Source organism: Anopheles maculipalpis, chromosome 2RL (assembly GCF_943734695.1).
Source record: "Anopheles maculipalpis chromosome 2RL, idAnoMacuDA_375_x, whole genome shotgun sequence".
NCBI classification, from domain to species: domain Eukaryota; kingdom Metazoa; phylum Arthropoda; class Insecta; order Diptera; family Culicidae; genus Anopheles; species Anopheles maculipalpis.
The window spans coordinates 83,406,132-83,427,924 of NC_064871.1; the positions used below are offsets into that span (position 1 = coordinate 83,406,132).

The window sequence follows — 21,793 nt, forward strand, 5'->3', positions numbered from 1 at the left end:
AAATCATGATCAGCAAGAAGCATTACATTATAGCTTTATACTTCAAAAACTTTTTACTCAAAATTAACTTATATCCTTCACCACTGTCTTTGCATTATTTTTCAAGTCAACTCTTCGTAACAGTGCTCTCTGTGCCGTCTTTTCAGTTATTCAATCTACGCTCCACTCTGCTCGGGCTCATTCATCTGCGACACATGCCCTCAGACAAGCGTCCCATACGTCGTACCGAAATCCCATTCTAACATCATCAACCCAAGCAACCGAACTTTCATCTCCGGCGCGCCGTGCACGTTATCAGACGGTCTGCATCATATTTTTTCTGAAATTCACGACTTTTTTGTCATTTCAATACGGAACCCCGCTTCACCATGGAACAGAGAATGAAGAAAAAAAAGCGGCAAAGAGCAGCCGTCGTTCGACTGCTTCCCGGAGTCTGAATCTTTAGAGCTTCGTGCTGCCGAATTGTGTGCATGTTGCTGGTTACCGCACATGCAATTGATTATTGATTGGTTTATTGTATTTTATTGAGCATTTATAAAATTATAATACAACAGTTGCGAGCGCTGGCTGGCTGTCAGCATCTTCTCCTGCACCGACAGTTAGATCTTTTCGAAGGCTTACCACAGTCACGATTTTAAGGGATGAGAAAGTGTTGTTACCCTTATACCGAAACGGCGTTGTTTGTCGTACGGATTAGAGACATGGATTTGGAGGATTGAAGTGCTTCAAGGCGGGTACGAAAAATCCGTGAGAGGATTTTCATAACGAAAATGACAAAACCTCATTCCCGTTTCTGGTGGGTCATGGATCGTTTATCTATTTTATATCAATCGCTTACAGAGCGCTGGGTTTCGGTAGGGTATAGTAAAAAGGCTTCTCGGTGCATTATGGATAATATTTTACGAGCTTTGATGAAAGAGAAATTGGATGTAGCTGTACAGAATTTCATAAATATAGTCGGCAGAGCTCATCAAGAATCGATTGCCGTACTTTGAAGAATTTATGATCATTGAGGATAGAATATTTGACTCCAAAATTAGCTTGAGAATATTTAAAAAGAATTCTAAAACAAACCTTCGCTCCAGCGGTGGACCTCATGCAGCAAATGGACAATAATATTTTGCAAAGTCTGCACTTTTTGCACCTAACTGCCCTTAGTTTCACAATTCTTCACATCCAAACCCATCCCATCATCATCATCATCAGCAGCAGCAACAACTTCACCGACGGGTGAAACCGCTTGATTAAGAGCAAATCGCACGCCACTCCATTCAACGCCAGGGTTCGGCAATAATCGTTAGCACAGTTCCGCACACACTCCATTTCTGCAGTAATTACCACCGAAACAGTCACCGTTTCCGACCCTCCAGATTACCGGTCACCTTTATAGCACCTTCGAAAGAAACCAACCCACACCCGGATTGCAAAAAGAAACTCCGTCTCTAACCTTCGGGGCTGCAAAATGGAGCTGTGCAAATTACACCTCAGCAAATGTGCACCCAGCGCACCCAAAACGCCCTGGAATGACTCGCGCCGGTGCACTTTTCGGCGCTGCCGGAGCATTAGACGACCGGCGAGAGTGAGAGAATTAAAATCGAAGTCTGGGGCAAGAAGTTTCTTCCATTCCCGGTGAGATAGAGGTTAGGTTTTACGGCTTTTTGGAAGCTTGAATTTTGGAGTGTATCATTAGATAATTGAAGGGTCGCGCAGGAGCCAGCGATTTGGGTAGGATAGCAGGAAGATCGGGAGGTCGTCACCAGCGGTTTCGGTGGAGCCATGATGCCATAGCGCAAGGTAAGCGAAACAGTGGCCGGTTTATTGAAATGGCAATCACATCATTTGGCAATCAATGTTCCAATTCCGTTCGGAAAAACGTTTAGAACTTCTCGTGTTCCATTCAAGCTATCGTAATTGCTTTCAATGTTGCAATAATTAGCTTCAGTGCGGGAAAAGTTTCCGAGTTGCACAGGTTTAGAAAGATTTTTTATACATCAAAAAACCACCCTGACCGTATTGATGCAGGTCAAAAATGATTCCTTCGCAAGTAAACTGAATTTTAAGCTCACACATGCTTTATTGACCCTGTTAGAGATGTATCAAATTGCAGTTGTTTCTTTGAGAAATTTCTAATTTTCTCAAAGCCAACGTTTTGCAGCAGTTGGCCGGGAATTCCAGTTAAAAGGTCGCCTATATTATCAATTCATCCAAGTGATTTTTGTTAAAGAATTAATTTGATACGTTTTTTTTTTTTGTTTGATACGCTCTACTCTAATTTGGTCCAGAAATTCAAGGACCATGCTTAGGAATCTCACACGAAACCCTGAATGCTTCATTTTTCGTAGACTCCTTGTACTATAAATCTAGCAGATCACTGCCAGGTCGCTTAAACCGGCAGGTCGATTGTACCAGGCTTGTACTTCTGCGGTAAACTAGCATTAAAAAATCGAGTAGTATACAGTGTAGGGCAGCTATGCAGCAGACAGATATATGTTGAGTCCACCGTTGTAGTTCCTCGTTGGAATGGGCTTAGGGTAATTAGACCCAGGCACAGTATATTAAGGCGACAGCGGTAGAACCTCCAAAATGCTTCCAAATTATTGAGCCTTAAATGAGAGACAGTCAGTAGATGTTGTTTTTAACATAAGTCTTATAAGCTTTTAAGCTTCCTGTATGTTTGTGTAAGTACTGACAGTGACTGTTCAGAATGTTGGGAAACCTCAGGCAGAATGGATGTCGAAGCTCATACTATCAATATCATAATTATTGAGGGGACGAAGTAGGAAGCGGCTGAGAGTTACCCTAAATTGCTTCATTGGACGTGGCTCTACTACGAAGTTGCTATCGTAGGGCCCTTTTTACGAGGCAACTACCCTCGGCAGCCCTAGACGGCCGCGGACTCCTCCCACAGTTGGTCCACTGCTCCCATAGTTCAAATCCCATCCGAAAAATTCCCCCGTAGTGACGTCATTTAAATTTCAACAGACTTCTTGCAGAATCCTATTTTTCTTGTGTACTAAAATCTAAATCTATTCGAGCTTTCAAATTGTAGTTTCCTCTACTTAAATTACTTCATTTGAGTTGCAACTCCACCCAACGCACTGTGGATGGGGATAGATTTTAATACTAATACAGTCAAATAAATGAAGATATCAATCGCATCACAGGGCATAGAGCACAATACAGGCAATAACTCAATTCAATGTTTAATAAAAAAAGAGCTATAAATTATGAAATGAATTACGAATGAATTTTATTAAATATTGAATAATTATTTTAATACATTCATGGCAAAACTGCCGGAGGAAAACCCAACAAAAGTCATATAAATTGCAAAATTTGTTACAGACATCTTAAAGCCGCCAATTCCGATTAATGCTGTAATAAAATCCTCGGCGCCTGTCAGCATATTTTCTTTTGTGAAACTAATAATCCTGCACCACTTCCCCTGCTGAATCAAATGCATTTCGCTCTTCAAAGCTACATATCATTACCGATCATCACTCGCGCCATCATGAGCTCACCAGCTCATGATGGCTAATAAGCGAGCCTTTAGTGTCAATTCCGGCGCTCACTAATGAGCGCACATACTGCCGACAGTACGGTGTGTCGGTTCATCACTTTTACGACGCTTGGTGATCTTCGTTCCACCCATGCCACCCACGAAAACTGGGTGGGAATAACAGTGGGAAGAATTTTGATGATCGTGGAATTAGTTCTAATTAAAATCTAACCTCCGCCTCATCGTGGCGTTAATTTTGAGTATGATTTTAAATGCAAAATGCGCGCTTACATGGTGTCTTTGGGTGGAAAGCAAATCTCTTTTACACAGCAGAAGACACATATCAAGCACCGCTGATCGACCATCTCGACTGCCGAAATCAACCTCATCATCACTTTTGTGCGACGAGTTTGTGTGATATCACTGCTGGTGAAAAGTTAATTATAATCGACCTCGTCTCTTACCATATCACCACAATCATTGGGTTTGGTGGGGGCACCCATTTTGCATGCCCACAGAAAATCTTCGCCTGACGTTGAAAGTTTTTGACTGAATTTCTTCCTTTTTCTTTTGCCTTCCATGCAACAATGAACGCGAACATGATGTCGGACCGTTTGCCGGTCGCCGTACTGTCTTGGAATTATGGAAATGAACATAAAATTAATAACCGCATCCGGGCCCTTTTTAACGATCGTTTCCCACACTTTCCACCACTACCCTGACCCTACGCAGGGGAGGATATGATGACGAGCATGAGTTCTATCCTTGCAGCAGCACTCCGTGGCCGCATTTTCACACATCTTGCTGCGCTCTTAAAAGATGTCTTGCCACGCCGTCGCCTTCTTTCTCTCAGCGCGCTCTGCCAGTAAAAATGCAAACCTTTTCCAGGCCTTGGGGGGGGGGGGGGGGGGGGTGTCACCCTTATATGTATGGAATAATAAAAATGTAATAAATTATTAGAAGTCATCACACTCAACATTCATCAGCGCGACGACGACGTCGACCCATGATGTCTCGGGCAGGACGGCACCACGTCTCTATTATTGCTGCGTTCACTTTCTAGCGCGAGCGCGCGCTGGTGTGATGGGTGTGTAAAAAATCGCTCCAAAACCACATGAATTCCATCATGAGATGATCAGGTTATTGTAACATGTTCTCGCTCGACGAAGATGACGACGACGGCCGGACGACGACTACACACCACGCACCGTAACGTACAGGCACGAACCAGCCAGCCCATCCGGCATGGAAGATACGGCTGAAGGCGACCCGTAAGCATAAATCATTCAAATTTAGAGAATTTAATTTAATAAAAACTCGCTCACTCGATGTCACCGGATCAGCGGCTGGGATATGTGACGGATACTGTGGCAAGTAGTAGGAAGGAACACCAGGTGGTTGACGGATACGCGTGTGAGCGTTTTGTCCCAACCTTCCCAACGATAGTACTAGCTGCCCTTTAAACCTTCTCGAACCGTTCGCGAACAAGATGCACGTAAGGAACGAACGATCACCTATTAATAGTGGGTAGCCTAATAAATGTCATCAGAATCGCTGGATGAGCCATTGCATCGGTTCGGCATCAAAGCGAACGGAAACGTACGGCCGGCTGGAATGGAAACGGGGATCAACCCCGTTAGCACCCAATTTATGGGACATTTTTCATACGACACGCTAATATGTCAGCTCAAGATTTAAATCACAACGGTGCATCCTGATGATGGATGTTTGGCGTAGCGTATGGGTGGATGGTTTCGATGATTTGTGGGCGATTCAGGGGAGTAAACGTTCATAAAGTAATATAATAAAACAGGAAGACACTATAAGAAGATTTGATGAATTTTGAAATACACTTTTTTAAGTTCAGTTTTCAATATAAAGATAGTAACACTTTTGGTGTGATAAGGCAACAGCATATGTATGGCATGTTTAGTATGGTAATCTCACTTACAGAACTTGATTTTACAAGGCCAATGCAGTGACTTTCATCTCAAATGCAGCTGCAATGAGTCTCAACTTCACAACAATTTATTCTTAATAATAAGGCATTCAGGCGACAAAACAGGGATACAGGATTTGGTATTCGATGTGAGAGTCAGATGAGCTGTTCGGCGGTGCAGATATTCAGACGGCAGTCAAAACCAAAAGGATTGGGTAGTTGGGACTCGGGATGAGGATGCCAAACTCACGCCCTACCAGAAAAGTGCTCATCAGCGACCCGTTCAGCACGAGGAGTTTAATTTAGAGGATTACAGGAAGCTCGTTGGCTTGATCACAGACCAACGGACTAAGTTTTAATGGAAAAAGATTGGCAACCTCTCCTTTTAGCGTACTTGATCTGAGATTCGAAATTCAGGATTTCAGGATCAGAGATTCAGAGTTGAAGCTGCTGAAGTATGAGATTCTAGATGTGGAATCCTGAAGCAGCGATCCGAGACTCGAGATCCGGGAGACGGGTTTCGAAGGTCCGGGATCCAGAATCAGGGTTTTAAGATCCGAGTTTCAGGATCAGTGATCAGAGGCTCGAACTTTTGATATTGGAATCAGAGCCTGTTGGAGTTAGAATTCATTGTTCTTTGGCACTACAACCTCAAGATAATTTGGCCTGTCATCAAATGGCTTATTTGACGGCTTATTGTTACCATGAAGTAGGATAGACAGTCGTCACTACAGGGTAATTACACGGAAAGGATTCGATTTCGAATTGAAGCATCAAATCTACATACAATTCACATAATGCATTCCTCAGCTTGTTTGTTTGCACAATTTACAAGATCAATAAACTAACCAACTACTAGGAAGTAGCAAACATTACAGAAAGACAACCTGCCTGCAGCAAGTCATAACTATTTAAAGATCCCCAAACAAGGCTTCCCGTCGTTGGCTTCCCTGCTCGGTAACAGTAAACGTTAGTTAATCCGCTATAAAACTTCCGCGACCTGCACAGTGTTCAGCGCGGTTTTATTATCACTTCCAAAATCGGATGAGCCGAACACGGAAACAAAAAAGGGAACCCGAAACTGCGATTTTAGAGGCTTTGATTGTAAGTCTACCGATTCGATGGACACCCATTTCGGGTGATTGCAGTCCGTCAACGGTATTACAACGCCGTTGACAAAACATTCCCATTCGGCAGAAGGAAGCATTACCAGTGCGGTGAAGCCCGCACCAATCTGCACGCGAAGTCCTATTAGTCCAGCCGCACGGGAATAGTTCAAGATTAATCGTCCATTTGTCCGAATCAGGACCGAGTCGGCAATTAATGGAACAACTTTCACCTTCACGGCCGTACGTAGCGGTTTTGAGCCACGGCTAGGGGGAGCGACCTGGGATTTGGTAGGCACACACACACGCACACACACGTCTGACATGCAGTCGGACAGTTCGCGCTGTTCGGTGGAATGGACGAATAAAGTTGTTCCCATGAACTGCAAACACCCGGGCCCAGCCAGAAGGATGCGTGCGTTTGATGTTGGGCGCTGCGATTCTTTTCCATTGGCGAGCGCAGCGCCACCGACTAACCACGCAGCATGTGGCCGTCGGTCGGTTGGGGCACAACCAGACGTGGCGATGGTTGAATGGTTCAGGTCAGGTTCGGGTCTGCTGGAGACGGTTCAATCATCCCCCGAAGCGATGCGTTTCGTTCGCTTCCTTTCCGATCGCTTGGGTAAAGTTTTATGATTAATTTTGTGATTTTTTTTTTGCTGTTGTTGTTGTTAGGTTTCGGTCCGATCGATCGCACCAGGGACAGGTTATCTAATCGGACCAGCGTGTGGCGGTGGTTCACCGAATGGATGCTGAATGATGATTAATATAGTACCCTACCGATTGGCATAGCGAATTTTAATCCCGCGGCTAACGAGTCTATTTGCAATCCTGTATGTCGGTGAAGGTGCAATGAAACTGCAGTGATGCATTCGTTTCACGTTGCATCATAAGTAATATATGGACGGCATGGTAACGTAATTACTGCGCTACATGTTACTGTGGTGCAAGTCGATTGAAATTTAGCATATTTTAAAGAAAAACTTGAAATAAAAAATTAAGAATAAAACAAAACAATCGATTAACAAGTGACGAAAGAGAAGTTCAGGATACTTAACATTCTGCTTGTCGCCATCGACAAGCAGATCGCTTAAGAATCTACCAGAAATCGGTTGGTTTACAGCCTGAAAAACTCATATGTCGGTTGGGTTCCCTTAAGCATTCCTTCGATTGAATATTGTACTCCTTAAAGTATCTTAAGAGACCTATCAATTGTGATTGCATTATTGGTCCCAGAGACGACAAGTCTTGAGAGGTTTGGAGGCCTTTTTATAGGTTTGGAGACCGACGCTCTACATATATCTCTGGCTTCCCTCATCGTTGGGGCGTAATTCTCAGATGATTGCCTTGGCCCTTGAGACGACAAGACTGGACAACGAATTTAGACTACTAGGGATTTTTTTATCAGGCTTCTTGATAGGTTAGGAGTTCTCGTTTAAGAGAGGCCTCGCATTTTAAAACTTGGATTAATATGCTTTTGATTGGACTTATTTTGAACAAATTCCCGGATTGTCAGAAACAACAAAACTACCCTACAAAACACTATCGGACTAGCTGGTTCTCAAGCGGAAGATGTATGTCTTTTTGAGATTCTTACGTGTGTCATACAGAAGGAATCACTGGTCGAAAAACTGTCTGTAATTTGCTATCTACAATTCAAAATCTGTTTGGCCTTCTTTAGGTATTCAGATCAGTTCTCGTCGATGATTTCCGACATTAATAAAAATAATTCCATCAAAGCAAAGCTCAAAAAGTTTGTTTCTTCATTTTGATCGTAAAGTAAATCGTATTATGGTCTGCTAGAAAAGTCAACTCTTTGAAATCTCATGGTAAAAACTGAGAACCTTATTCTATAACTGGTTATTTTGAGTAATTTTAAACTATTTTTATGTGTTACAGGATGTTACAGAAGAGTCCTGGCAAATCATTACGCTTTTTGTCTAGCTCTCAAGTACAATTTTGTTGGATTTTTATGATTTTCTTTCTCTACCAGTGTTATGTTTATTTTATGTTGCCAAAGGGAGTTGCATTGTGATTCGCTCGTACAGCCCGAGTAGTAAACAAAACTCGGGGATTTGTTGGAAGATGGAATTTCCATGGTAAAAGCTGACAAACATTTCATTTCGAATGCGTGAAAAAGCATTCATATCTTGAAATGTCGATATTTTTCAATTACTACGAATATTATTCTATGGAATATTTATTCAAATAAATTGTAAAAAATTGTATAATTTTCCTTTAAAAAACCTCAACAAGTAAAAATAAATAAATTTCTTACACCACTGGCAACACCAATTTTTACAATGCTGATCAATCAAATCAATAAAATTTCCCACGGTTTTAAATTTACAAAAAATAACAAAAATATTAATAAACCAGAAATAAAATCAATATTAATTTTGTTTTCGATATTTTTAACATGAAATCTTGAATGGAAATCTGATAAAAAAAAAGTCCGATTGTTCCGAAAAACGATACTGCACTGCAGCAACATACAAATACCATAATTGTGTATTTCATTTAATTATCTCTCTTTTTGTTCTTATTCTTTTGCTTCATTTAAGCATAAAAATGATGGAAAATTGTACTTTTGAAATGGAAAATGGGCATCAAATCATCGTAATTAAGTCTTAATGCTTATTAGGCTATCATTTGTTTCAACATCTTAACATCGATAGTAAACCCATTCAAAGGAAAGAAATCCCATTAATTGAGCATTAAATTCTATCGACGGCGTTGACCAAGCTTTGCCCCTGTGTACCACATCCGGTGAAGCTCCATTTTGTCAAATTAATACAAAATTAGTTGCTCGAGGTATGCTAGAACAGCGTACAACCTGCGGAATGCAACAGGACATACATAAACGCGATGTCGTCCCCGGTACGGTCAAAGGTGAGCATAGATCCGTTCTTCATAATCTGCGGCAGCAGCAGCATCACCGTCCACTGCACCAAACTTACTGCCATCGCCGTGTTCGCGGACACACTGCAACACGATCGATTAATGTATGCGCATGCATAATACTATCACCACCACCGTCACCATTTACAGCGTTACCCATCCTGAGGTGTAATAATTCAATAAAGGCAGACAACGCGCTCGGCGACGAACGTACTACTACAGTAAAACTCCATCAGCACTCGGCCGCGGTCGTTTGGGTTGTGTCGCGAGAATGCACCATCCGCCCCGTACGGATTGCACCTTAGCGCACTAACTGATGAAAAATTACAAACAACAGCCGCGCGGATGCTGATCGTTCGTTCGCGGCCGATTGCGTTCCGAAGTTCCTAAGGTGAGCCTGATCGGTGGGCAAGATAAGAGCAATGCGCGTTGCAAGCTGCCACACGGATTCGCACGCGCGGTTACCGATGGCTAATTGGAATTTTATGTTGTTGTTCTGATGGAGGATGCAGCCGGGCGGACACAGGACGATGGATTGCCTTTGCCGGTGTGACGACTAGCAGCTGAGCTGTGTAGGTTGGGATTTGTTTAATTTTTATCATGACTTTTGCTGACTTAAGTTAACATTTCTTTTATTTTTGTTAACATTTTACCAGAAATCTAGTGAAATCTAATATTCAAGTTTAAATTTTTTAAAGTTGATATGTTCTTGTTCGAATAAATAAAAAAAATGCTGAAAGAACCAAGCAGGCATTTATTCGTTACTTTGCCAAAACGCCAAAATGTATGCAATACGCAAAACATTTCACCTAGAAAGCACAGTGTGTTTTAAGTGTGGTCAAAAATGGTTGAATTATTTAGTGTAAAATATGGTAAAAGACTCGAGAAGGGCTCGAGAACAGACTCGACCCACACCCAGATGAAAATTAATGTTCGGGACAAATTTTCCTATCAATATGTTCCAAGGGCTGAGGGTAACATAACAGCCGGATTGTTCAACCGTTGGCCAACCGAGAATAGGCAGTAACATCCTGAGGTTGAAACTAGTGCTCGTGAGAAGGAATAAAATGGATCTAAAGTCAATTTTGTATCAACTAATGCAACCATTTTTGACCAAACTGATCTGATCAACTGAACTGTACTGATCAAAAACATATTTCTGTCCCCGATGTTCACAATGTGCATTCCACCAAGTTCTTGAGCTTGCCCCTGGCTTCAAGCTTTGACTTGAATGCATTTTACCGTGGAGCTTTGAGCTATCTTGCTCGGAAGAAAAGCTCGAAGGGCCTGACCTACTTCGAAAAAGCAAGCAAAATTCGCCCTGCAAGCCAGTTTGTGAGCTTGCACCTGACCGTCTTTGTGCGTTTCCATTTATCGAACTCTACCGAACTGATTCCAGTTTTACGTTTTTTCCACAAATTTACGCCTGCAGGTCACGGGGGATACTTAAATCAAAAGTTTAGGTTTTTGTGAGTTGTGGATTTTTTGTGGCACATATACATGCTACCTTCAAGACGCAAGGGAGAAAATTCTGCAATCGCTTTTATTTTTAGGTTTTTAGGTTATTTTAGGTTTCGTGAGGTTTCAAGATCAAGGACTTGCTACGGGATAACAATTCGGATGGGATTTCAACCAAAATTCTGCCGTATAAACACAGGGCAGACCGCTCACCACTGCACCGCCTCATTGATATCAACAGGTGGAAATTTCCCGTGACCTACAACTTTTAAAACTAAATTTTCTGTGCTTCATTTTTCCAGTGAAAACAGTTAAAAGATTCAAAATTCGCCATGTTTGATAGTTCTGTTAATCACCAGTTTACGGGAACAAAACAGATTTCGATACGCGGAAAGACGAACAAAAAAAATTATAAAACATGACAAGTCGTCATACGTTTGACAGTTCCTAGTGCAAAATGTAAACAAAGAGCCATATCCACCTAAGAAGTGTTCGGTAAATGGAAACACACCCTCAGCGCCGGGATGTTGATGTGTTTTGGTTTAGTTACGAAAATGAAGATGAATGAAAACAAAAGACACACGCACACTATCGCGCAAGCACGGGGGGTGGTAGTTCGCTTTCACGTGCGTGAATCCACTTTCCCGTTATCTTTACGCGAGAGAGTTGCCGCGTGGAATTATCGCGCTAGTCGTCAACGGGTCCGGATGGTCCGCTTATATCCCTGACGACGACGTCCTGGTACATCGGATCGGTGGTGGTGACGGATTGATCGAGCGTTGCAGAGGGTAGGTTAAAGACGTGTTGGGAGGGCGCGTTGTTGGTGGTGTTTTGTGTTTGCTTTTATTTACGTAAGTGTTTCCCGTATGTACGCGCCTTTGCTGCCCAAGTGCGTGAGGTGTTTTGAGTGTGTATGTGTGGGTGTGTGCATTTGGATGACCGATTTCATCATCACGAGTAACTCACTCATCAGCAGCTGATTGGGACTTTCTCCAGATTCCTTGCGGACTCAAATAACGCCCCTTCGGATGATTGTCCAGAAGCTGTGATTTGTAACGTATTTTTCAATCCGTTTCCTATTTTAGATAAACCTAGCCGATAAAATGTCCATCCGAAGGGTCCTGAAGTATGGTGTCGTCGGTAGCACCATACTGGGGACGGCCGTCAGTCTGCACGCCAACGACTACGACCTCAACTCGGTCGGTATCGTACGGCTAGGGCGTGCCGGTGCTACGGTATTCGACATCGCCACCACCTACCAAGCAAACCTGTACAGCCGCGAATGGCCCGACAAAAAGTCGCCCGAGTATCTGAAGCTAAAAAGTGACACGCATCGAGCGGCCGCTGAAAAACTACTTCAACTCTGCCGCACAAACCGTGGCGTGTACATAAAGGTGGGCCAACATATCGGTGCGCTCGAGTATCTTCTGCCACCGGAGTACGTTACCACGATGAAGGTACTGCACAGCAACGCACCGCAAAATCCTGTCGAAGATCTTTATCGTGTTATAAGACAAGATTTGCGGGTGGATCCACACGACCTGTTCGAGTCCTTTGATCCGGAACCGCTCGGGACGGCTTCCCTGGCACAGGTACACCGTGCCACGCTTCGGGATGGGCGTGAAGTAGCGGTCAAGGTACAGCATCCGTACGTGAAGGGAAACTCCATCGTCGACATCAAAACGATGGAAGTGTTGGTGAAGCTAGTCGCGTGGGCCTTTCCCGACTTTAAGTTCCAGTGGTTGGTGGACGAATCGAAGCGCAACCTGCCGATGGAGCTAGACTTTGCGAACGAAGGCCGCAACGCGGAAAAGGTGAAGGAAATGTTTCGCCACTATCGGTGGCTTAAGATACCGGGCGTCATCTGGGAGTACACGACACCACGCGTACTCATGATGGAGTACACGAAAGGTGGCCAGGTGAACGATCTGGAGTACATCCAGCGGGAAAAGCTCGATCCGTACGATATTGCGAACAAGATCGGTCAGCTGTACTCGAACATGATCTTTCTGAAGGGATTCGTGCACAGTGATCCACATCCGGGCAATATTCTGGTGCGGCGCGGCGAGCAGAACGGTGGCACAGAGATTGTGCTGCTCGATCATGGACTGTATGCGGAACTGACGGAGAAATTCCGTTACAACTATTCGAAGTTGTGGCTGAGCATTCTGCAGGTGGATCAGAACGGTATGAAGAAGTATGCGCAGGCGCTGGGCGTTGAGGGTAGTATGTGGGGGCTGTTTGCGTGTATGGTGACGGGGCGGCCCTGGAATTCGGTCATTCATGGGGTGGATAAGGTGAAGCAGGATGATGCTGAGGTAAGTTAAAGCTTTAAATTTGAACACATGAAAAAAACATAACGACGAAACATGTCAAATTTGAAGATCCATAACTTAGAAATTAATTGGAATTTAGGGAGCAGGTTTAATTTAATAGAAAGAAGAATTAACGAAACCTTCGCCAGAATATTGTATTGCTATTCAATTACATATAAAACAGAGATAAGCCTCCAAAGTATATTTTCTGGTTGCCTAGGACAGGGTTAATACACAGATATCCCTATTAACAACAGCTTTCCCAGACAGAGTTACAACGCCATCCTCTTTTAAAATTGTTTGCAGAAAGAACTGATCCAAAACGAAGGCAAACTCGTACTGCCGCACATTTCCGACGTGCTCGAGAAGGTCGACCGCCAGATGCTGCTTGTGCTGAAGACGAACGATCTAATACGAGGCATAGAAACTACACTTCGCACCCAGAACCGTATGACAGCGTTCTGGGTGATGTCCAAGTGTTGTGTGAAAAGCATAGGTAGCCAGGAGTATCTTACAGCAGCGGACACGTGGAGCAAGCTAGCGACCTGCATACGGGAACAGTGGAGCATACTGAAGCTAAATCTGTACTACCTTTACCGGGGGATCGTATCGCTGCATCTACTGTCGGCGCTGAGAATGATCTTGTAAAGGGGAGCAAGGTGACGGATAGGACACATTTTCACACACCCACACACTCACTCGAAACTTACTCAGGAAGAGGCATAGGTTGCAGATAACGTGACGCGCACAGGGATAATTTTTTTTAACGGATGAGAACATCCCGCGTAAGAAGCTGCACAGGTCATTAAGCATCATCTTTTCCAAAAAACAGACATAATTAACGAAATGATTTCGCATCTATTTTGTAACGCTTTTTTTTCACCATAATGTGTAACCGATATTTATTATTCCTTTTTTGCCCACCAAAAACACCCCTCACCCTCTGAGGCTAACAGGCCCTACAACCATTTCGCGCTACAGCCAACAGTGTATATGGTTAAGCGCTTGGCTTGGCTTCTTCATTAGTTAAATATTAATTAGCGCACGAATGCGGGAAGAATAGTTTTAGGGTGTATGTATTGTGCGCGGGTACGGGTCAAGGTTAGTTCTAGTACGGTAATACCGACCAGGTAATTAAGTGTGTTCATAAAGTGTACGTAGAGCAGCAAAGGCACCGAAATACTTTTACTCTTTGCTTTTCGATGGGCATTACAATTGTTTGTGAGAAAATAAATAAAGATTGTTGTATGAATGATAAACAAAAAATTGGGCATCGGAGAACATTACAAGAACTAGTGGGGAAATAGACGGTATGTGTCTATTTCTTCTTGGCTTAACTACCTTTCAAAGTTACGCAGGCTGATACCACGTAGTTGGATAGTCAGTCCTTCATTACGAACGAACGGTTTCTGAATGGGATTTGAACTCCGGTTCTGTCGTGTGTAGTCCTGTACCACTGTTGGCCCTAACGAATTGGTGAGAAAACATTTCTTCGAACTGCGAAAGTTGTTGCGTCATCCAAGTCATAAGTTCAGTTTTTATCGAGGTTCTGTATCGTTCCACATGATTACTTCACATCCAGTGTGTGCTTGGCAGCGTTGGCAGGCGTACATACAAAAGATATGTACAACATCTAATAGACAGTACCAGAATTATGGGGATGGTAAAAAACCAATCCTGGATTCTAGCCGATAGGGACAAGATCATCGAACAATTCTATCAAACAGGGACCTAATTAGTGGTACAAAAATAACGGAGTCGCTCCGGATCCTTCGCCGAGGAACGCTGTACGGAGCTGTGAAGTTGGAGTGGCCTTGCGCAGAAGAAAAATTATAAAAATGTATTTCTACTGCATTACATACATTCTGACAAATTAGCAGTTGTCTCCTTCTTCGCAGGTATGTTGATTCTAGTCGAAAGGGACATAATATTGAACAATTCTGCCGAACAGCGACATACAAAAATGGAGTCTCCGAGACTAGCAACTTATCAGGTGTCCATCGTGCTACGAAACCAAGGAGTACTTTCTTGAACACCTTATGTACTTCTGTTAGTTTCTTTCTTCCTCAGTTGGCCATGAGTATGTAGATGAACCAGTTAGCACCTTTAACGTTCTCCACTAGAAATATAGGCAAAAGACGAAAATAAAATACGTCTCGATTTTACAACACCAACAGAGAGCGAACAGAAAGAAGAACCTTTGAAAAAGCTCATTTTCAGCTGACGTTACATTCAAAATGTTCCACACAGAAAATCGTGCAATAGAAATCGAAGAGACTCCTGCTTGGTACCTGTACTTGTATTATCAAGATAGAAGAGCAGACAGTAAGAATAGAAAAGCCGGTTCTACTTCTAAAAACCCCTTTTTGGAAGGTTTTATTCGACATGATAAGAGAAATCGTAAGAAGGAAACACAGCCCAGCATAGCCAAAAGAAAAAAGCATCGTTTTGACAGCTTAAAAGAACAGAAATGAATATTTTATGTTATTATTGCAATTGTGTCGATTGTAAAAAAAAGAGTGCAACCCCCTTTTCGCTTACTCCTATATACCAAACTCCCTTTCCACCACACTATTTTGCATATTGTTCCGAACAAATTTTCAAATAAAACAGCATGGCATTATTGGTTGAGCTCTTCTTCTTCTTCCTCTTCTTCACAGTTTCCTGTCAAACGAAAGGGCCCGATTCACGACGAATACGGTGTTTGACAGTTTGGAATCGAAAGAAAAACCGCGAAAGAACTTATTCGCATCCGCCCGTTCATAATTTTGTTTCTGTTGTAAACGGAACGGAATCACAAATTTGTGTATTTTCCCATTCATTGTACTTATCCGTTTTTCCGGTGGGGAAGGGTTTACTGTTTACATACCGCCGCTGGCAGGCCAATAATAACAGACGGTTTTGGAAGCAAAAATTTTTCCTCAACTGAGTAGCAGCAGCAACCAGGACAGACACAGAGGAGGAATTATTTTTGCTCCGTAATCATGCAGAAGAAACAGTGGGAACTGATAAAAGAATTTTCCATCCCGGAAGAACTTTCGCTAAGCATCACCTATCTGCAGCGAGCTTTGCGGGACTGTGTTTTCCAGCATCAGGTAAGTCATAACGAACCACGGGGGAGGAAAGTGGCCGGATTTCACGGTTTTGTAATTGGTTCCTTTGAACCGTAGACAATTTCACAAAAATGCGACATCTTGCCCTATCGTCTAATTTGTACCAAATCTTACAACATTTTCCCGTTTATTATTTTCTTTTCTAATTTCACGATTACGCGCTGCCGCTCGTCTGGGACAGGTTTTGGCTTCAAAAATCAATAATTTACCGATGCACCAGGTAAGATGGACGTTTATTATTTTTATATGAACCGACGAGTGATACAAAATTCCTAGCAACTGTCACTTTCAAGAAGCAGTTCTGATGACCCTTTTTCGTACTTCTCTCTGCCTGCTGCGATGTAATTTTATATGTACTTTCTTCATCATCATGAATCATCTCTCTCCCCCTCGCCAGCGTCCAAAAGTGAAACAGTACATGTTGGAGCTGGAACGGGAAATGCTCTCGATCGGACAGGAACAGGAAGGGCTGGTTCGGCAGCTATCCGAACGGGTTAAACGCTTCCAGATGACTGTCCAATCGAAACATCTCGTTACGCTGTGCGACGATCTACTGTATGGGTTTGTAACGCGCCAGCTAGCAAATCACCACGAAACGGTCGTTATTTCGACTGCTCCAAAACACATATCCCAGCGCCGGAATGCAACGGAACTGGCGCAAAAGTATAGGTGTGTATTGGAAGGATCGGATGTCCTATCCGGACTAGCCAATACTATAACATTTATTTTTCCTATCTTTCCTTGGCAGTCTGGAAACCATCCTCGGATCAGTCGTTGTGAAGAAAGAACCATTAAAATCGGAACCGCTCGATCCACTCGACCTGCCGTCCGACGAAAATGAGAATGATGGCGACGAGGAAGACGAAGAGTCTCGCGGGAACCCTATTATGACCTTGTCGGACGCTACAAGATACAAAAAGCAAGCAAAAACTACTTCCGCTAAAATGTATACGAAAACAAGCACGAGCTTTCAGCCGCTTTTGAAGCGAAAGCCCACGGTCCTTCCGTCTCAAGACAACCGTCATTTTGCTGACATCGCTGGCAAGAAGCAATCGCACTTTAATGATGCTAAGCCGAAGGGAGAGAAGAAGCAAAAGATTCCCGACGACCCGCCGCCATCGAAGGAAGCATCGTCAGACGATGATCCGGAAGAAAGTTTGCTGCTCGGTGCATGGGTGCCCGGATGTCCAGGGCGTCCGCCCAAAGCGGCCAAATATCTGTCCGCGGCAAAGCTGGAACAAATCCGTGCACGACGTGCCTCGGTTCCGGTCGGTCTAAAGACGACCGTTGCGACAGCAGCCGTCGTTGCACATCAGCAGAAGCGTGCCTCGAAGCGGATAGAAGCGGAAAAGGCTAAACCGAACGAGCTGGTGGATCCGTTGGAATCGGGTGAGGACGAGGAGCAGGGGCAGCAACATCAACTGGAGGCGATGGCAACTTCAGCTGCGGTACGCCGTGGCCGTAGCAATCTTCTGCAGGCGCTTAAAAAACAGAAGCGAGGCCATGGACGACCAAGTTCGGCTAGCTTAGCACAAAAAGGTCCCAAGCGTGCTCCTGGCCCAGTGCCGGGTGTAAGCAAACTCGTCAAGCATTCATCCTACTCGCGTTCTTCAGGATCTTCCCCGAATTCTCGCTCATCCACACCGACCTGGGGTAACACCGCTCGACAGCATTCGGAAGATTCTTGCGATCGTCGTTCATCCTCGACCGAATATCCGCCACTGCTACTAAACGACCCGGGAGAAGCGGCCATACCGACCCTTACCAGCATCTACGAAATGGAGCAGGATACGTTTTTGCGCTACTTTGGACTTCACACACCGGAAGAAGCGCGAGCCCTTAAGGAACGCAAACGAGAACGCAAGCGTCGCAGCTGTTACAGTACCGAGCGGAAAGATTTCCATTACGGCAAGCTGGACTATTACGAACAGCAGCAACAGTATCAGGTAGTGCGTGCCACTAAGCGGACACATCAGCGTCCGATTCTTTACTCACCTCCGGTCGCTGTTGCGAAGAAGCGGAAGCAATCGACACTCCCTGCGATTGCTGGGAGCAGCTCCAACAGCAACCCATCAACAACAGTCGCACGCCATCAACATCACCACCATCAACGGCCACAACCTGCCAACATTTTTGCCGCCATGGATAAACGAGCATGCTTTGTGTGTTTTAAAAGTGGTAAGAGCGCCATTTTGCTCTCTTGTAGCCGATGATCAGCTAATGTGGATTGGGCTTATTTTTAATTTCTCCTAGGAACAACGGATGAGCTGGGCGCTTGTACGAACTGTTACAACATTTATCATCTCAACTGCCACACCATCGATGAACAGTCCGATGCGTACCGTCAGCGGGATAACCTCTGCCCGGTGTGTCTCGTGTCGGACGATAAATGATCAGGGATATCGGCGTCCTTTAAACTAGACTCTTTAAAAAAATTAATTTTATGTTAAGATATAAAGCTTTGTTTGTGTTTTGGGGACATTTTCCCCATTTAAAGTATTGTATATTGGAAAGAATTAGTATCGTCTACGCTTTAACATATACGACCACCACTAACGCTTGCCACTAATTGTAGTGGAATAAAATCGTAAATGATTTTGATTTAATCAAACCTAACACATGAATCGATCGTGAAAATACCTTTTTGAAATTTAATTTTAAGTACAAGCTAGAGGCTCTTCTGATGATCTGACTTTTTCTGGGCGATTTGATACGAGCTCTAGAGGGTCTTGGGTTACTAATGCTGGGCTTCTTTGGCTCAATTTACCAGTCAACCTGATAGTAAGTGCATCCGAATCGTTTCCCTGGAGTGAGGACTTACTATCTAACTACGTGGTTCCAGTAATCTAATAAGCAATTAGATGGCCGACGTGACCTCGGAAGTCGTTTATCCACCATGGTCACATCGAATAACAGCTTCTCCACACAGATTGTTCTTCCACAATTTCTTCGTCTCTAGTGACGAAATGTAATGGGGAGTCAAAAATATGAGTATGAGCAAGATGAATTTATAGGTAACGAACGAATTATTTCTTTCTTGTCATTTTGAACCACTACAACAGTACACTACCGTCTCAACAATAAGACAACAAAATACTAACATGGTTGGCATGTTAACATATGTGTCAACATCTTTTTCGAACATTTTTCACAGCATGCTAAGGATCACACACTGTTCTCATGCTTCTCTTCACAGACATGAAGAAAACACCCATTATTTCTTCGCCTTACTCTTTTTTTATTCTCTCCTTCCTTCCCATTCCACAATATTGGACTGCAGCAGCCGCCCCCGAGATCGTGTTGGAGGCGCAATTAAGAATATTTTACCGAGCAAACAAACAAAAAATATTCGCTCAGTCGTTTTGTTGTACACACGAAATCCCAGAAGAATCGCTGCATTATCACACACCACACGTTGAGCACTCGCGGGTGCACACAAACACACCAAGAAAGCACTGCCACACGCGAAAGCACACTTAGCAAATGTACCCCACACACAGGAGGACCAAGTTGTTTTGTTGCTTTTCCACCGTTTTTGTACGTGTGATGGAGAGGGTGTGTTGACCGATTGAGGGTCTTACACCAATAATAATGCTGCTGCTTACTGGAAGAAGGTGACCGGACGACGGTAAGAGAACAGCTTCCGGTAGCGCTTGTGGTGGTATCGCTGGGCCAGCGGGAATCGGATCTTCGAGTTGTGGAACTGCTTGATGTGTGCGCGACGCGTCTTGGATGCAGCGATCGCTTCCACCTTGATGATCTACAAACAAAAACGAATAGAACGTAGAAAGAAAATGTTATTATGTTGATTTGAGCCTCACTGCGGACAGTTAGTAAGCGTACCTGGATCGAATGGGCACGGGCACGATGGCGGGAAGCCATGTCACTGTAGCACTGCGTGACGGCACCACCAACGGTCAGATCACGGTACTCGCGGTACATGTTGTGCGTACCGGAACGCGAATCGTAACGCAACCAGATGCCGAAGTTCTTCACCTTCAGCGGCGTCTTCTCCATGATGCGCTTCACCGACACAATCTCGCCGGTTCCCTTCTTGAACTTGCGCAGCTGACGCAGGAAGTACCAGAAGCGCGACTTGGCCACAATGTGGTCCGGGGCGAAGATGTGCATCTTGAACAGTGGAGGGTTCTTCTCCTTCTCCGAGGGCAGCTTGCGCCCGATCACCTGGTATTCTTTCAGCTAAAATTATAAAACCAAAACAAGAGAGTTAGTTGGTTGTCCATCAAAAGGGGAAAAGGGTGGCGCAAATATCGATGCATGTTTGCCGTTGCTGTTCGCCCAAAATTGCTGCCAGTCAACACAACATGCTCCTCCTGTGGCTGATGATGATACGGCTGACCCGCTGTCACTTTGCCGACTGATGAACACAAGTCCCTAAAACGGGCTAAATCTGCTGTAATTAACCCTAACAAACACCATCCTTCACTGGCAGCTAACGAGCAGCACTTATTTTCATCGAAATTTGCACCCCTTTCACTGTGAATTTACGTAAAATTATAAGAAAAACAGAAATTTACCAATCCCTTAGCTTTCATCTTGACTGCGCTTCGTTAAAGAGGAAACGGAAAAGGACTTTGACAGCGGCACCTTGAACTGGCGTTGACATTTGAAGACGCGAAACGTCAAACTGATAGGTGGCGTCGCAGTGTTGCCATGTGTGCTTAAAATTTAAATTTATTGTTTTTTGTGCAAAAATTAACATAAAAACAAAGAATAAAAATTAAATTGTTTAAAAATTGTGCAAAGTGATTTGATTGCACAATAATCACTCAGAGCACAACCAAACTAAATTAATAAAAATAAATTCAAATCAATGGGAATCGTTTTCCACACCGTGAACTTTGCTCTAATATCTCCTGTCCATTTTGCTCTATGATAGAAAAATGCAGCAGTTTCAAAGAGCTATTGCATTCCCGTTCTCCATGATCTCGAGGACAAATGTCTTCGATTGCAAACTTTTCTGCTCCTTTTCTAACCTTCCTCAGTTTTCCTTCTTTCCTGCGCTTCGCCGGGACTTAGCAGTTTCCACTCACCGTTTTTTGTCAAACTCGATCAGAGTTCAAACGTGCCTGAATCAAGCTCCAGGGTAAGACGACACGTCTTACCCACATCTTACACGAAGTTCAAGATCAATCGATGATGACAAACGGTGACGATGTGTATTTCCTCTCGCCCACAGCAACGATCACTGCGTCGTCAAATTTCCATGAATATGTTCCTCGCTTTAACGCTAGACAGCGCTGGACTCAACGATGGAGTTCGGCTGCCAGAGCGGGTGGATCGATTGCTGCTGTACGAGGCAGCAGTTAAGAATGTTTGTGACTGTGGTACGAAATAAAGGTAGACAGAACTTTAAAACTATATACATATGTCCGGTACATGTAGAAAATAATAAATGCAACCCACACGTTTGACGGACTCAAAATGTCGAATTTCAGTAT

The 21,793-nt window shown here is 43.8% G+C and overlaps 4 protein-coding genes across 5 annotated transcripts in view; 2 read left to right on the top strand and 2 right to left on the bottom strand.

Annotated features, from left to right (window-relative positions):
* The window catches only part of LOC126568278 (eukaryotic translation initiation factor 3 subunit M), a 464,890-nt gene that overhangs the window by 425,054 nt on the left and 18,043 nt on the right, over positions 1-21,793 (bottom strand). The gene's annotated exons all lie outside the window — the stretch shown is intronic.
* On the top strand, positions 12,007-13,866 carry LOC126568128 (aarF domain-containing kinase 1). Its single transcript, XM_050224545.1, has 2 exons — positions 12,007-13,221; positions 13,525-13,866. Exons 1-2 carry the CDS (start codon positions 12,007-12,009, stop codon positions 13,864-13,866), a joined length of 1,557 nt encoding a protein of 518 aa, XP_050080502.1.
* LOC126567969 (uncharacterized) lies at positions 16,191-18,724 on the top strand. The gene is made up of 5 exons (XM_050224355.1): positions 16,191-16,313; positions 16,513-16,551; positions 16,729-17,000; positions 17,080-18,509; positions 18,585-18,724. The coding sequence occupies exons 1-5, from the start codon at positions 16,203-16,205 to the stop codon at positions 18,722-18,724; spliced, it is 1,992 nt and encodes a 663-aa protein (XP_050080312.1). The 5' UTR covers positions 16,191-16,202.
* Positions 19,897-20,984, bottom strand: LOC126568528 (60S ribosomal protein L18a). The gene is made up of 3 exons (XM_050225023.1): positions 20,870-20,984; positions 20,175-20,531; positions 19,897-20,091 (listed from the first exon to the last, which is right to left on the bottom strand). Exons 1-3 carry the CDS (start codon positions 20,885-20,887, stop codon positions 19,933-19,935), a joined length of 534 nt encoding a protein of 177 aa, XP_050080980.1. The 5' UTR covers positions 20,888-20,984; the 3' UTR covers positions 19,897-19,932.

Excerpts from the sequence above, each read along its gene's own strand:
- LOC126568528 (XM_050225023.1), bottom strand. Across the intron at positions 20,092-20,174 it reads CCCGTGCCCATTCGATCCAG|ATCATCAAGGTGGAAGCGAT; the intron begins GTACGCTTACTA and ends TTTTGTTTGTAG.
- LOC126567969 (XM_050224355.1), top strand. The coding sequence starts at position 16,203 with ATGCAGAAGAAACAGTGGGAACTGATAAAAGAATTTTCCATCCCGGAA. Across the intron at positions 16,314-16,512 it reads ACTGTGTTTTCCAGCATCAG|GTTTTGGCTTCAAAAATCAA; the intron begins GTAAGTCATAAC and ends CGTCTGGGACAG. Across the intron at positions 16,552-16,728 it reads ATAATTTACCGATGCACCAG|CGTCCAAAAGTGAAACAGTA; the intron begins GTAAGATGGACG and ends CCCCCTCGCCAG.
- LOC126568128 (XM_050224545.1), top strand. The coding sequence starts at position 12,007 with ATGTCCATCCGAAGGGTCCTGAAGTATGGTGTCGTCGGTAGCACCATA. Across the intron at positions 13,222-13,524 it reads TGAAGCAGGATGATGCTGAG|AAAGAACTGATCCAAAACGA; the intron begins GTAAGTTAAAGC and ends AATTGTTTGCAG.